Source organism: Gymnodraco acuticeps, unplaced genomic scaffold (assembly GCF_902827175.1).
Source record: "Gymnodraco acuticeps unplaced genomic scaffold, fGymAcu1.1, whole genome shotgun sequence".
Lineage (NCBI taxonomy): Eukaryota > Metazoa > Chordata > Actinopteri > Perciformes > Bathydraconidae > Gymnodraco > Gymnodraco acuticeps.
The window spans coordinates 2,834,922-2,851,399 of NW_022989894.1; the positions used below are offsets into that span (position 1 = coordinate 2,834,922).

General features: G+C 40.4%; 2 protein-coding genes across 3 annotated transcripts; both read left to right on the plus strand.

Moving 5' to 3' along the window:
• The first annotated feature begins 263 nt into the window (after positions 1-263).
• zmynd19 (zinc finger, MYND-type containing 19) lies at positions 264-15,800 on the plus strand. 2 transcript variants are annotated; one of them, XR_004567946.1, is made up of 7 exons: positions 264-540; positions 3,227-3,286; positions 3,393-3,499; positions 4,083-4,223; positions 5,317-5,497; positions 7,537-8,372; positions 15,730-15,800. XR_004567946.1 is itself a non-coding variant. In XM_034205145.1 (6 exons), exons 1-6 carry the CDS (start codon positions 490-492, stop codon positions 7,678-7,680), a joined length of 684 nt encoding a protein of 227 aa, XP_034061036.1. In that variant the 5' UTR covers positions 264-489; the 3' UTR covers positions 7,681-9,932. The 2 variants fall into 2 exon arrangements, 1 of the variants encoding a protein (XP_034061036.1); XM_034205145.1 differs by lacking the exon at positions 15,730-15,800 and having other exon boundaries at positions 7,537-9,932.
• Positions 11,889-13,952, plus strand: tmem141 (transmembrane protein 141). Its single transcript, XM_034205158.1, has 5 exons — positions 11,889-12,037; positions 12,217-12,283; positions 13,230-13,313; positions 13,422-13,532; positions 13,810-13,952. Exons 1-5 carry the CDS (start codon positions 11,984-11,986, stop codon positions 13,869-13,871), a joined length of 378 nt encoding a protein of 125 aa, XP_034061049.1. The 5' UTR covers positions 11,889-11,983; the 3' UTR covers positions 13,872-13,952.
• Positions 15,801-16,478: the final 678 nt, after the last annotated feature.

The window sequence follows — 16,478 nt, forward strand, 5'->3', positions numbered from 1 at the left end:
ATCAAATAGAATAATTAATAAGAAGACAATGTGGGTCAAGCAACTGTTTGAGGCATTGCATATTATTGTTGAACCATGTTTGACACTGGACACTATCCACCCATCAAACATTTCGCGCGAAAAAAGTTGTCACGAGAGTGTAATGACGTAATACCTGAAACAGACAGTCGTTAAAAATAGTCTTTTTCTGTTGGACGACATGATCGGACGTTATGTATGAGAGAAAACGTAACGTCCCGGCTGATTGGACGGCCTCACTGTTGGCTCTTTCCTTCCCGCCCCCCCAGCAGCTCGGCTTTCCTGCGCTAGCAGCAGCAGCGGTGGTGTGTCACCGAGGCTACGCTGCTGCCGGAGAGACCCGGAGTCAGGGCGAACAGACACCGAGTTCATCCACACTGGCATCACAGCGGGGCTGAGGGGCTGCCCCGGCGAGCTTTACACCTGAACACCGGTTCGGTTGGATACGTGTCTGCGCCGCCCGTCCTCTTGATGTCGGACTTCAAGCTCGGGATCGTGCGGCTCGGCCGTGTGGCCGGGAAGGTGAGCTGGATCCCAGAACTGCCATGTGCGGCCGGGGTAGGAGGGCCCGCGGGGACCACAAAAGGCGATGGAAAATGGTTTCGCAGTGACGTGTCGATGCTGTTGAACAGCTTTAATGGTTATCAACCCATTACCAGCGTTAGTGATTTCACTCGCAGTTCACGGATTAGAGGAGCCGGCCGAGGCAGACTGGTATTCTGTCTCCGCCACCACACAGCCTCGAAGCTAACGCTAACTAGCATGTAGCCGGTTACTGTTATCTGGCGTTAAACCTTGGAATAATAACACACATGGGGTCGTATTTTCTCGTTACCGGTGATGGGTAGAAATGAAGATAGTGTTTATTTGTTTCTGTTCGACGGTGGTTGTTGTCTTTTATAACGGTCGGTGTTAGTGTTAGCACTGCCACGCTAGCTGTGTTATTTGGATTACACTGAAGTGTCTGCTAACGAGGAAGCCATTATGCTCCATCAACTGATTTGTTTGGTGCAACGTGACAAAGCATAGACAGGATGGCACACTTATTCAACATCTGTGGCCGTAAACGTGCATATTGTTTGTGTTTTAGTTCCTTATTTACTATTCAACACTTGTGAGGCGTTAAACTATGGCTGAATGATGTGTGTCACAACAAGACACTCAAGATAAAGGGTCCAGAGCCTTTCCAGTTGAATCTGTGAGGAATCAGTTGCCCACCTGCTGAGTGACAGACACATCTACAGTCAGGAGTCACACACCTTATTTACAATGTCACTCCTGTTAACAATGGGCTGGCAGTCGAGACAAAGTGTCACATTGCATGTTTAAACCTTTTGGTATGTGGACACCACCACCCTGTGCTGAGGTGTACCATGCTCTCTGTAGCGTGGGGCTGCTGTGTTGGTATCTTGTCACGTGCGTGTGAGGAAGTCCCGCCTTCCTACAGAGGTGCTCGGGTATACCGATCAACACGATGCTCTGATGGTCCTTTTTTTAAAACATGCAACATCTCGAGTCCAGATGTGGTTGATATAATGTTGGATCAAAATAGCTGAAGCTTATTCTCGTGATGACGTGTACTTTTAGGGTTATGTTTATGTCTGTGTTGCAGCTGTCACCTGTAGGTCCAAAATATGAGTTTGAACATACCTACAACTGCTCATCATTTGTTATTGTACTAGCCTTCGGAAAACATGCTAGATTTAATAAGCAGTCTTGTTTGACTTTGCAAGTCTGTACATAATACTTGCATGCATAAGTATAGACTAAAGCCTAATTTGGAAATAATCTATTGTTAATAACTATTCAGTTAATAAGAGGACAGAATACTTGTAGCTAAAAACATTTTTTATTTTTTAAAGCTATTGCTAAATTAAAAATTACATTCTTGAATAGTTTGCTGATTTGAATAATTCTACTGAAACTGCTATTTGTGAATCCCTAGGGGAGAAGCCTTTACATCATTTTAAATGGTTTTCTCATATTGTTTTACAAACATTTCGGTTCGGTACCTCGGTTTTTATGTCACGGTTCGGTACGCTTTCGGTACAGCAGAACAAATGATCACACAACATGAAATATAATAAAATAAACATTAAGGTGCAGCATTTGGATGAACTGAAATAATCTGTATTTTTACTGTACTAGTACTCACAAAACATAACATATTTGTTTTGGGTTTTTAATTATTATTAAACTGTGAATATTCACTCAAATAAATACAAAATATAATAAAATAAACATTAAGGTGCAGCATTTCGATGAACTGAAATAATCTGTACTTGAACTGTATAGTACTCAACTAAGCAGCCAGCTTGACATTAGGACTTGCTTGTTTGTCATTATATTTTCATGTTTTATTAAAAAAAATAACTTGCTTGCCGCAAGGGCAGATCTGCTGGCACTAACAATGTCTCCTGCTGTGGAGAACACCCTCTCAGAGGTAGCAGATACAGCCAGGTAGCGCTTTGCTAACATGGCAGTGATACTGAACTTGTTGCGAGTGGTGGAGGCTTAAATGCTAGTGGGAGTTGGGTTTGCACTTCAGTCATTTTTCTTTTGGTACCGGTGATATTCACGTTCGGGTGATGCCTTTTCAAATGAGTGTGCAAGTTTGATGTATTGCCAGTCGCGTAACCAATTTTAGTTGAACAATGCCGACAAACAGCTTTGGTTCGGTCCCTCTGTCTTTGTCCGTCATCCTTGTACGTAACTGCGAAACCAAAATGTTCTCAAACCGGAGACTTCAGTGATGCTGGAGGATTTTCGAGCTCAACTTTATCTGCGTTCGCCATTTCGACAGTTCCTCAAACAACTGACTAAATTTGAACGCATCCCTGTGACCAGCTCTCATAGTATGCCTCTCGTCCAATTAAATGACTTGGTCGCTCTATGACGCGTTGACATTACACTGAACGCTGCAGGAACATGCTACTCGAACGCTGCATCGCAGCACCTGAGATTACTTCCAAAACGTTTTTCACGTTCTCAATTTTTTACGTTTAACGTTATATTCGTTCGGTACACACGTGTACCGAACCGAAGGGCCCATACCGAATATTTTCGATACGTATACCGTTACACCCCTAACGCATTGGGTTTCATGTAAAGCTCCCAAAAGATTGGCAGGTCATGAGAAGATGGCTGATACTGTAGTAGTTGTGGTTCTTTAACATTAACATATTTTCTCTCCATTCTTTCATTTCAGACAAAATATACACTGATTGATGAACAGGACATACCGCTTGTGGAAAACTATGCATTTGAGGTAATCAATTAGGATTCAGCTACAAGTTTGCATGTTTAGTAAAAGTATTTTTTAATTGCATTCTCTGATTTTGCCAATGTTTAAAGGACATTTGTCTCTTTTCCAGGCGCGCATGGAGGTAGATGCAGATGGCAATGGAGCTAAAATCTTTGCCTACGCTTTCGACATTGGCAAAGGCCGCTGGGCAGGAAGGCCTTTGCATGAGCTGCTCTGGTAAGAAATGTTTTCATATATTCACAAAGGACTTATTGTCTGTCTGAGGTAAAGAGTCATAATAAACCTAAACTTGCAAGAACGTGATCAAAAACAGTTATATTTGCAAGATGAATGCTAAACAGGGCACTTTGCAGCAGCCATCATTGAAACCTTGGACAACCTAATCTCCTTGTGCTTCTTTATCTTAAGAAACTGGATTTTATCTATACCCGTGCAGGCTGGTTCTTAGTAGCTGACTCTGTCCTTCAAAAACTTTTCCTGTTTGCTTCAGCTTTATGTCAAAAGAAACAGTGGACCAGTACACTTTATCTCAAAAGTTTGGCATTAACAGTCACTTGTTATTGGTCTTTATCTTAAGTATGGTGAGCTACACATTTCTTTTGACCTAGAGTAAGTATAAAACCTCTTATGTCTAATAAATGCTGTTCCTTAAAATTACCAAAGTGCTATAAAACAAGGTGCCGCAAAGGATATTCCCCAGCACGTCTACATCAGTGGATGACGTCTTAATGAGCCGCTGTTATTTTGTAACTGGTGAGAGACTGGTTGACTTATTATCTTGATACGTGTCTTGACCTAGGGAGAAGCACAGAGGAGGCATCGCCCCCAGCTTTCAGGTCATCCACATCAACTCTGTGACCGTGGACAACCGGCTAGACAACCTGCGATTGGTGCCAGTGGGCTGGAGCCCCAAGCCGGAGGAGATTTCCAGCAAACAGAGGTAAGACTACAGCTATCGTTTTTTAGAAGTGGCTGATTATGATTCTATCTCTGTGTAGGAACATAGCGTGCACGAGCTGGAAGTTGTGTCTGTAGGCAAAGCCAGTCTGATTCTGTGAGGCAATAGCAAAGCCTGTGTTCCACATCCGCAATTTGTCTTGTTTCGAGGGACAGCAAAATAGATATAAGCAATTGCTCAGAAAAATAAGTAAATGTTTACCTGATTCTGACATGTACTGACATTTCTTTTCTTATTTAATTAATGATTAAAACATGTTGTTTTGTATTTTTGTTTGGCTGATACTTCTACTTTATGGAGAGTTATAGATAAAAGTTAATGTTCCTCTGGTTAAAAGCCCATCGTATACGGTTTCTTACAGCGTATTCATCAATATTTATTAGGGATGCTCCAATCGATATCGGCCGATATTCACTCTCTGCCGATCGATCGGTGCTCTCTATAAAGGCTGATCGTGAGAGCCGATCACATGACGTAAAATACATGATACAAGCTCGCCAAAATGGCTTCACCAGTCTGGCAGTATTTTAAGGTGTCCGAAAATGACAGTAAAATAGCGGTATGCAACGTGTGTGAAGCAGAAATCCTGTAGCTCCACCCGCTGTGACGGACCGGTGAGCGGAGCAAAACGCACTAAGAGTTAGACCTTACACACTTAGCCATTTTATCTACCTCTGGAACAAGCTAAACTAGTTATACATATATTTATTCTTCACTGCCGGGTCACTCATTACTGGATCAGAGAGCTGCATGAGACGATACTGACAGGTTGTCAGGAGAGAGAGAGAGAGAGAGAGAGCGCTTCCGCTCATTTCTCCCGTGTTATTATCCAAAGTTAATGTAAACTTGAATAATGTACATCATTTGAATGTCATAATTATGTTGGTTGTTGCTTGTGGAAGCGCCATTAACTGAGCCCCATTAACTGAGTTTTAAACATCACTTTGAATGGAAGATCTCCATAGCCCCCACCCACTCGATTGGTATCGGCCGATACTGATTCCGGCGATCGGAGCATCTCTAATATTTATTGTTACGAGGCCTAACGTTTCCTCCATGTTCTCTGTGTGTGCAGAGAGCAGTCTCTGTACTGGCTGGCCATCCAGCAAGTGCCGGCCGACCCGGTGGAGGAGCAGTATCTGGAGCTGAGCCGCACACGCTACTACAACGCTAACGGGGAGCTGGTGGAGGAAGAGGAGTGCTCCTGCACCTACTACGAGTGTCACTATCCTCCTTGTTCACTCATCGAGAGGAGGGTATGTACTAGGGATGCACGATATTGGTTTTTTGAAACCGATACCGATAACTTCCTGCTTCTCAAGACCGATACCGATAACAAAAAAAATGTTACGCCACTAATTATTTTAATGCGATTAACGCATGTGTATTTTTTTTCCTCGGCCGCCCCGTAGTTTCAGAGCGCATCGAGTTTAAAATACCATCTACAAGCTGATGCTGACAGCCCCGCTCCTGCTGCCCGCTTGTGGCAGACCACACTTCCACGCTCACCGGCAAGCACCGACTGGCTATTGGGAGGACCGGGAGGGTGTGTGTATGTGTGGCCCGAGCGAGCGAGAGACCTTACGTGCATTGTTGTTGTTAGCATCTGGTGCTAGCTAGCTGCGCTAACGGATATACGGAGCTGTTTAAATGAAAACAGAGGAGCGACATTTCGCCACAACTGCGCCGAGCACTTGACTTTATGCAGGAAGCCAGACAGTGGGACATTGTACGAAAAGTCAGCACACTCAGCACGGATAGTGCGCAACATGATTGCCGCGTCCAGGCAGCTCCGGTTCGAGCCTTGAGTTGCACATAGCTCCAACGCCCATACCACCGACGACATGTTTGTTTACTGTCCTGGCTTCACGGCCGCACACCATTTACGTCACAGCCAGGCATGAGTTAGGGAGCGCTGGATTTGTGAAGAACTCCCCTCTTCCTAAACCATTAATACCACAGTACTGGCAAAACGGGAGGAGCCGAGTGAAAAACAAGCGCCCCTCATCCCAATCCACCCACACCGCAGTATTTTTTTTCTTTTTTTTTAACCCAAAAAATATATTTTATATTATCGGGGCTATTAATACTGGTATCGGGTTTATCGGGATGACGTCATAATTCCTAATATCGGACCGATAATTATCGGGCCGATAATTATCGCGCATCCCTAGTATGTACTGTACCTCGACTTTTTGTTGCATGTTTATGATATTATTGTCAGATTTGAATCCATTTAATGTTTTTAGTTTTTGAATTACATTTTATTTATGTTATAAGGGGAAAAAATGAAAACTACAAAATGTTCCCCTCATCCAATCCAAATTCTAAATAGTATTTATTTTTACCATTAACACTTAAAATGACAAAGAAGTTTCATATGTAAACCATCAATTAGTGATTTAATTTAAGTCCTGATAAGATTTCCCTAAAAAAAAATTCACTGACAATGAGGAAGTTCGTGGTAATATAATGATGATAATGTTTACATTTAATTTCTAAACATAAAAAACGTGTTGAAATTATTCAGGGATGATGTAGGAAAAAATCCATGACATTTTAAAATGCAAGCCTTTTAAGGATTTCCAGCACCTGATAAAACCCTGATTATGCTTAATATCTTATTATTGTGTGATTGTATTTTGCTTTATATTTGAAAAAGCGTGAAATTACTTGACATTGCAAAGTTCTCTCTTCATCTGAAATTAGCAATACTGCATAGACCATGTGTGTTATATATATATATACAAATTATGTAGTCTACCACATTGCTAAGGTGTTGGAAAAATGAGTTTTTTCTCCTACTCTGAGTTCGAAATTTCCACTTCAGTAGCACGTAGATACACCAAACCTTCCAGTTATATTCCTATCAATATTCTGAAGGCTTTTACAGAAGGGTTTGTTCATAGATCATTCATAGCCTGAATTATACAACATTTTATACCTAAAAACATGGTGAAAATTGATTTAGGGCTGTTGACAGTATTTTCTGATTTTATGGAGTGATAGAAAGAGATATCCAATATCCCTTCTGTAAAAGCCTTAGATTATAATATGACTACAACATGAAACAAGAATTTTGAACCTGGCTTTATCCAAAGTTCAGAATTGTGTTCCTGAAATGTTTAATGAGATAATGGTACATTTGCATATTTAAACATGCTATTTCAGACAACTTGTATTTTAACTATTTTCTTAATATATGTCATTAACTGGAGAGATTTCTAGCTGATATATTTAAGGTAAACATTTGTCCCTATTGTCTCGCCTTAACGTGCGTCTCTTCTCTCTGCAGCTCCGGGAATTCAACATCTGCGGCCGCTGCCAGGTGGCGCGCTACTGCGGCTCCCAGTGCCAACAGAGGGACTGGCCCGCCCACAAGAAGCAGTGTCGCGAGCGCAAGCGGGTGCTGGCCCTGGAGTCGGAGCCCGAGCGATGATCTACCCTCACCCTCGCCTGGGAGAGGAGGAGGAGGGAGAGCAGGAGAGGGGAGGGTTGGACTTGTGGGATGGGAGCGGGGATGAATTGCTGACAAGAGACTAACGACAGAGGACAATGTTGGTAGCTCGATTGATTGATGGACTCAGGGGGTAAGAAGATGGAGGAGGGGAAGGAGAGTAAAAGCAAAAAGACATCTGCCACTTCCCAGAACTGTAGTTCTCCATAGCTTGGTTTCTGGATGACGGGAAAAGGTATTATTTTTTTCATTATTTTTCTCGAGGAGGGAGACCCTCGAGCTCTACCTGCTGCTATGGATTTTGTATGCGAGGGGGAAAAGGTTGTCTTGTCGAAGAACTGGACAAGCTTCTTTGGACCACAACATGGACACTTGTCGTCATCCACTTTAGTTCCCCCCCCCCCCCCCCCCCCCCCCCCCAGCTGTGGGTGTGGTGACATCTGTGCGAACGGGGACCCCGGTCATTCAGCTGGTACAACGGGACATGGACCTTCTCACTGTATTGCTCCCTCTCCGGTGCACAGGGCTGCTTCCTCACGGTCATCGACACCCTGTCCGTCATACCCCCCCCCACGCAGCCCACTCACATCATATTTGAGATTTCACTGATTGAATCACACTACCAGTATTGAGTGTGTATGAGTGTGTGTGTGTGTGTGTGTGTGTGTGTGTGTGTATGTATGTGTTTGTGCTGCCAATGTTTACTGAAAGACATTTAAAAGCTCAACGTGGGTTATTATTATTATGGGCAGGGTTAATGTATGACTTTTCTCTTCATAAAGGGGCCATATTACACCATTTTTAAAATTCATATTTAAGCATTAATTGGTGGGTTAAAATCTCTTCACTGTTCTAGAATAAAGTAGCTGCCAAATAAAGGCTTTCATTTCTTTCTAGAAAGTTTCTCGCCCCATCAGTTTATCATTTTTCTATCAATTTGATTCGACTTTTGCTACCACGTTGTAAGAAACTGGATTACATTTTTGTTTTCTTTCAATCAGCATTTTCAAAATTCTCCAGTTAGTATTTAAAAAGCAGTTCTGGGTGTTTTTAAAGTTCTTGTCTTGTTATGATCCAACAGAAACCGGTTGTTGGTCACCTTATAAGAAATTGCTTGCTCGTGATCACAAAATAATAATGTATTGTTCTCCGGACACACAGTATCCATCTCTCTCTGACATTCTTTTCTGATCATTATCTCTGCCAAAGTCTACTATGACCCGTAGTTTGGCTCTCCTGTATCTACTGGTTTAAATCCCTCCAGTCAGTCTTATTTTGCTGGTTTTTAACAGACAACATGTCTTTTTGCACCTGCAGGGTTATGGTATGTGTGTCGGGGGAGGGTGGCAGTTTCTTGTGTGAGAGTTTGCTCTAAGGGTTATTTTTTAATATAAATTCTATCAATTGAGCTATATTTATTTAAACATTTGATTGTGAAACATGTTTTTGTCCTGGTGATATTTGAAGGCGAACGTTAGAAAAATATGGACAATATGGGACCTTTTTATGTCACATCTCTTTGGGCAGGAAGGGGGAGGGGCTTGAACATTTCAACCCTGTTACTTGTTTTTCTTTCCTGATCCTGAATTAATAAGTGAGTCCTCCTCAGTGTTGCCCTTCCAGATTTCCCATGAAAACACTGCACACCATCATTGTCACTAGAAATCTTCCACGTGAGAGACGTCTTAGAGCGTAAAACTTGAATTCCCCCCTTTTACACAACTTTTTAGGAGAATTGTACTTTGAAAAGTGGTTTTATGAACTGAACCATCTCATTTGGAACCACGACAGTCAAAGTGAAATTTGTTCTGTCAATTTTATCCTTAATCGCCTGCCTTCCTTGTATTTCCTACAATGCGCACCTGCTTAACGTCTCCTCTCGTGTCTTAGGTGAGGAGTCCAGACACTTAGTAAGCATGTAACTCACAGATGTACATGCGACTCGTTGATTGTTTATTTTGTATGTGTGTGTGCGAACAGGTTTTCAACACTGCACTAAAGATTTGGCTCCCATGTTAGCTTATTTGTCATCGACGGGTCGAAGGGAGGGGTGTGATTTGGATTTTGGAGTGTACAGATTGTGTCTGAAATCTTTGTTTTGTAAGAATATAAACATTAATCACCTAGAAATAAAAGAGCTACAATATCTGAATGGAAGTAAAGTTGGGAGGGGGGGGGATATCTGACCGTTGCTTTTCCAATGTAAAATGATAATAAATAAAAATAAACCTTAACCTGTTGTTTTCCATTCAACGATGCTTGTGCACAACGTAGGAAATGATTTGGTCACAGAACACAGGAAGTCGTTTCGTAATAAAAGCAATCTAAAAGGCTTTAATATTAAAATGTGAAATAAGGTGTTATAACTTATAGTTCTTAACCTTATAGCTTTAAATGCTAAATAGATAAAGTAAAGTGTTACCCTTTTTGTTTTAATATGATATCCCTTGGACCTTGACTTCCCATTCCCAGCTTCATCTTTTGTATGAAGTGCTCTTTAAAGTTTAAAAAAAAAAAAATTATTTGATAAATGGAAAATAAAAACAAGTAGTTTTATGTGATGTGACAAATGCCATAGGGCTCGTTGATATTTGATCCCTTACAAATTATATTTATAGTTAATGTGTTCTGTTTAGAATGTCTTTAAGACATATTAAGCCTTTCTTCAACTATGGCTTTAAAACTTGCATCTCTGGAGTCTATCTATTCTTTCTTCTTTGTCCTGTGTAACAAGAATGTTAATTTAAGCCTCTGTGTTGTTACTTAGTTTGCTTCTCTCCACCGTCTTCTCTGTCGTCTTCTTTTTCTCTTTCTCTCCTACATCTTGAGGTCAGTGTGGTGTCAGGGTTCAACAGAGGGGTCGGCGGGCCCTGCTGTTGTGGCAGAGCCTGGGGCCACACATGGTGTTTAACAAACAAAAAGACAAGATACTGAGAGGACTTTATTGAAACACCAATTTTAATTTGTTAACTGGGCCTAATGCTGCGTTCACACCGGACGCGATGCAAATATTCGCTTCGCTCTAAACGCTCGACTTTCACCGCGGCTTGCAGTTTGTTATATCGCGTCATTCAAAACAGACATACTGTTGACGGACAGTTGAGGTTGTTTACACTTCCATGCAAGATCGTTTTTGTTATTTCTGTCCTTGACTATGGAGGAACAACTATTGCTGCTTTGTACCTTCTGTGGAAGTGTATCGTATATCTCCGGGAACCCACTCACAGCCACAACGATCATCTCTTCCATCTTTACAACTGATCAACAGCAGGACATCAGAGGGAATCCCAATGCTGATTGGCTTTCGCGAGAACGCGTCACGTGAATTTGACGCTCAAGTTGAACAAATTGAACTTTCGCGTTTGACGCGGCCCCCTTCAATCGCGTGATTCGCGCCGCGTCCACCGCTTCATGCTCGCCGTTGGAGTGAATTTGCGTCTGTCCGCGTCTCTGCATTGACTTTACATGTAATTGCGCCGTCCCCAAACATCGCATCACGTCCGGTGTGAACACAGCATTAAAGTTAATGCTGCTAAAAGTTTACAATTATTTACCTTGGTTGGTTATTGGCTAATGGTTACACAAGCCAAAAAAACGTTATGACATCATAAAGTGGTGAAATTCTGATCAGCTCATTTTCAGACAAGTTTTTATATAAATGGATCAGGACAATTTCCCGAAACTTTCAGAATCTCTTTACACATAGGGGACACATGTTTATGTATAAAAGACAGGAACAAGTGGATTTTGCATAATAGGTCCCCTTTAAATGTAATGTATGGAATCAGTGATGATAGATGAAATGTAGTTTTGTAGCTATTTCTTTTTATTTATTTGTCGTTGTCTTTAAGAAAAAAAATATACCTAAACATTTACGAGACTTTATATTCAGTATTAAAAGGCTTACTCTGAACGTCCTTGTTGATCAAATTGAATATTAGTTGTTGTATTATTTAATGCCTTAATAATTTATATTTTTGTTGTGTTATTGTAATGTTATATTAGGTTTTATTCTTTTTTTGTATCCAACCAGAATAATCTATCTTTCTTCGATTAAAGTGCTGTTTTTGTGTTTTGTAGCCTGTGAAAATAAACGTTTTATTAGCGAGAAGCTGCAGTACTACCTCCTCTCCGTTAGGCGTCACTAGTGTTTCACACAAACAGCTGTTCCTCCCTCTTTCTGGATTTGTTGGTTTGCAGTACGGAAGTTTTATAACAGAGTACAGTCTCGGCATGAGCTAATGTTATTTTCCATCTAACCTCCAGCTTCATCCCCGTCAACAAAATGGTTAATATCGGTCTCACCAAAGTGGACGATGCGGTGGCAGCGAGACATCCGGTGGGTTTTTGTGTTTACGTTTAGTTCTTATCTCTGCAGCCTGAATATCACTGGAGGGCACAGACTGTCCAGTGAATAAGCTGCTGCACACATTGTGCCTTTTCTATTGTGTAGTTGCATAGACATGTTTTTAAAGTGTGTAGTAAAAGCTGTCTGTTTGTTGTCACTTGGTCCTACAGGGTTTACAGAGTTATGCTGCATGTCAGTCTGGTGCCTTCATGAAGGGGACTGGGACCTTTGTACTTGGTAAGTACTCTTTATTTACCTACAATATATATATATTTTAATTGTGTAATACCACTGAAATAACACGTAATTTATTCTATTCTCATCATAGAGGATTATTTATTTCATGCCATTGGTTATTTTAGTGTTCCTAAATCAGTCCCTGAACCTCACATATGATTATATTTGACCTAGCTAAATTCCTACATGTCTATAGATTAACAACAAATAAGAAGTATTTCGACCAATAAAACTACAGACGATTATATTTTTTTTGACAAATGTTTACCACAAGAGGGAGCTATAATCTGCTAATGTTTCTGGTATCAGTAAAGCAGAGCGTTTTCATTACATGGTGCACCCTGAACTCAACATATAGAGTAATGAGTTTTATTAAGATACGTTTAGATTTGTAGTTTACATAATTATTGGACTTTCTTTGAATATAAAGAGATGTACACCTATCTTATAGGATGGTACACTACACACATCACATGCAGATGCTCCTTTATTGGTCATTAGCATAGAAAAAGGAGTAATGACTGCCTTATTTATTCTTAAGACAGTTGACAATGTTTTGACCCTCCTTGGATCTTTAGCAGGTGAAAAATAACAAAAGGGAAAATAAAACCTGTATTTGCAGGATGACAGTGAGGCCTTGTTATGTTGTCAAAATAAAAACGAGTGTTATGGATACAGGATACTGAATCTGAGTCACAGTTTTTTAACGTTTCATCATCACTAAATAAGGTGAAGGTTACTTTATTTTCTCCAACGGAACAAAAATGTCTCGGTGAAAGGTTAATTGTCGCATCAAGGAAATATGTCATTCAGCATTTAAAAACGTAGAAAAAGACGAATTAACTCTAAAGTTTAGTTGTCTTGGACCAAAGCGATTAGTTAACTAAGGGGGAGAGCCCAAAAAGAGATGTCATTGAGATGTGTCATTTATTTGTTGCTTTTACAGGTGCTGGCTGTTTATTTGCCATTCAGAGTATCCTCCAGAAGAAGCTTCCTTATCCTCTACAGTGGAACCTGCTCGTTTCAATAGGTGAGAAATTAAACCTGATATTATAAAAGGTTTAGCACTCAAGACTCTCAACGTTTCCTCCCATCTCACCTCCCCCCTCTCTAACCTGTCCTCTCTGTTCTCCCTCAGTGGGATCTTCAGTAGGGAGTTATGCTGTAACTCGCTGGGAAACGCAGAAATGCGCAGACCTTTGGATCTTAATGGAGACAGGAAAAGTCCCGGACAGATCTCCACCACAAGGTGAGTTCAGTGTGTGGACACAGACCGGCTCACCATCCCTCATGGCTCATATTTGAAGGCTATGAAACTTAGATGTGTTTGACGTAGTAACTGCCTTGTTGGGTCATGTTTAAATAAAAATGCGTCAGCAATTTATTGAAGTGAATACATTTTTTTATCAGTATTCTTAGCAGATGTATCTATGCCAGCTCTTTTCCTCGGTCATGATAAACCAAATGAAGGCACTTTGCAGACTTTAATGTTTTTATGTTTGTCTCTCCCTGTGTTTACCTTTCAGTGTCTAAACCAGAGGTATCAAAAGGACATGAGAAGACAAAATATGGTGATGTGATGGACTGAAAATATAAACACATGTGTGAATCTACTGTATATAACGACACATTTAAAAAATGTATTAAAAAAATTATAAACTTTGAGAAAGTGCTGGTTGTGAAGTGGTACATATTGTATTTATTGGCACCCTGGTGTAATACATCAAATGAATGAAGTCATGTTCCAGAGTTTGTGGAGCTTCTGTATTTCATAACAGCATTACTGTGTGGATAAACAAATGTGTTTCCCGAATCATAGGTCAGGAATTAGTTTGGGTTTTTAGGAGGAATCCAACGTTAAGCTTGTGATCCGGTATTACTTTTTGGATGTGTTTGTTTGACATGCAACAGAATTAACACTGCACGGCCAAAACCAACCACCAGTTGTTTTATTGGATTACTGTTAGGTTAACCGTTAACCAAACCAGTAAGTGACCAGTTTCTGTGTTCATGTGTGGATTTAAATTCCACACTGATGAGTTTAATCATGTATGTCTTGGACTACAGAGAAGAAATCACCTTTTAATGATTCCTCCTTTTAAATATTTGAACATTATAACATTTTATCACCAAATATTGTAATTTATACGATGAAAGGTATGAGAAACCAAAAGTCAAGTATAATTGTGACACATCTTGAGCAGCAATTTGTCCGTGTATCCAAAATAATGACATTCAAAGTAAGAGTCCAAAGGGAATTCCAACTGTATTTCATGAGTCCCAAGGGCAACGTGCAATTTTGTAGCAGCCAAATTACTCTTAACTAAGTATCATGAAACAAGAAACAAAATGACCCTCTGAAGACGATGTGTAATAATAAAAACATAAATCACAATCTTCAATGCTAAAAAAAAAAATGCTTTGAACAAACTCTGGATCTCTATAATAAAATAGTCCAGTAATTTAGTATAAGGTGCCTTATTGGAATTGCAAAGATCATAAAATACCTAAACAGAGATAATGAAAAATACAAGCGAGAAAATAAATGTATTTAAATACATACAGACATGGGACTCATGTGGCACGGTGCAGATCTTTCCCTGGCAAGTATCCACATTTAAAGCTACATTTTGAACTAAATCATGCCATCTCACATCACCCGTGCGTGCAGATGTTATAAGCTGTGTGTGATTTTAAAATGGGTGAATATTGAGTAGAGGTCGAGAAGTGTCCGACCAGATCCTTCAAACCTGTGGAAAAATGTATCTTTATTCTGACTCAAAAACTGCTACCAGTGGTGTTTCTGCTGAAAGAAAAAACGGCTTAAAATGCATTTAAATGAGATCCTTAATTTAAACATTTGTAATACACATGCATAAAATGTGTGCTTTTGATTACATTTAGCTTTTTTTTTAAAAACACAAACACAGGGACTCAAGCTGTACTAGTTTGTACAATAAGGTATTAATCACTTAAATCCTGCACCATGGAGTGCAGGTCATTGAAACAATAGAGTCTTTCAAGCTTTAAGACCCCGAGTAAACGAAACAACCAAAGTCCAGACGCTTGATTCAATGAGAACAAGCAAAAAGAGAGTCCACTGTTTCTGCAAGCTCAAACCGGTACAGTGACACACGTTTGTACAGTGTCTGTGAAAGAAAAGCTGCCTCCTAGTAAAGGTAACCTGAATAACAGAAGAGAAGATATTAGCTTTGCTTTAATGTTATTTTTTCCTACTCTATTTTTGTGCAGCTTAAATCCACCCCCACTATCGCTTCCTCTCGCTCACATCCTCCCATTCAAATCTGATTAAACACCTCCAATATTTGAAGGATTTGAATTCACTTTGGTGTGTCTCTGCATAAAAAACGAATCCTTTGTCACATGAACACTGATACTGCTGAAGGAAAAGACTTGAGAGAAACAGGAGATAATGAGGGAAAAAGGTGTGTGTGTGTGTGTGTGTGTGTGTGTGTGTGTGTGTGTGTGTGTGTGTGTGTGTGTGTGTGTGTGTGTGTGTTACATGATAGTGACTGGAGCTGAGGATCTGTACATGTTCAATAACTAAAACAAACAGCGGTATAAACTGGCACGCTTTGCAACCACTGGCATGCCTTATAAAACCTAAAGTGTGTGTGTGTGTGTGTGTGTGCGTGTGTGTTTGGCATCACTGAATGTGCGTGACATCATGAGAAAGGGAGATGAGGAGGGCAGGAGTTAGTGCTCAGTTGTCTGACCCTGTGAGGCGAGGGAGCTGAGCTGCAACTGGACTGTGAGTCTTCTCCTCTTTCTTTCTCTTTCTGTCTGACTCTGGTTATATAACAACCAGCAAAAACGCCCCAAAACAAACACTGATTAAAGCATTTTAATTCCAGCCCCACAGTGAAAAAGAAATCAAAATCTATACTCTGAAGCACTATTATTGGGTATTAGATTTCTCTCTTGCCCTAGGTCATGATCAATCCAACACATTTATGTGTTAACAAGAACAACTGGTGTGTGATTGACCTTCATAGGGAGGGGGAGCAGCAATTGGGGATTTATTGATTGTGTCCTCTCGTTCAACCCCTTTTCTAATTAAAAAAAAAGTACACTGAAATCAAAGTATGGAACAATGTGTGATTCGATACCTGGTACAACAGGTTGGTCAATTACAGGAAGTCTTTTGTGAAAGTGCAGTACCTTGACATTAATC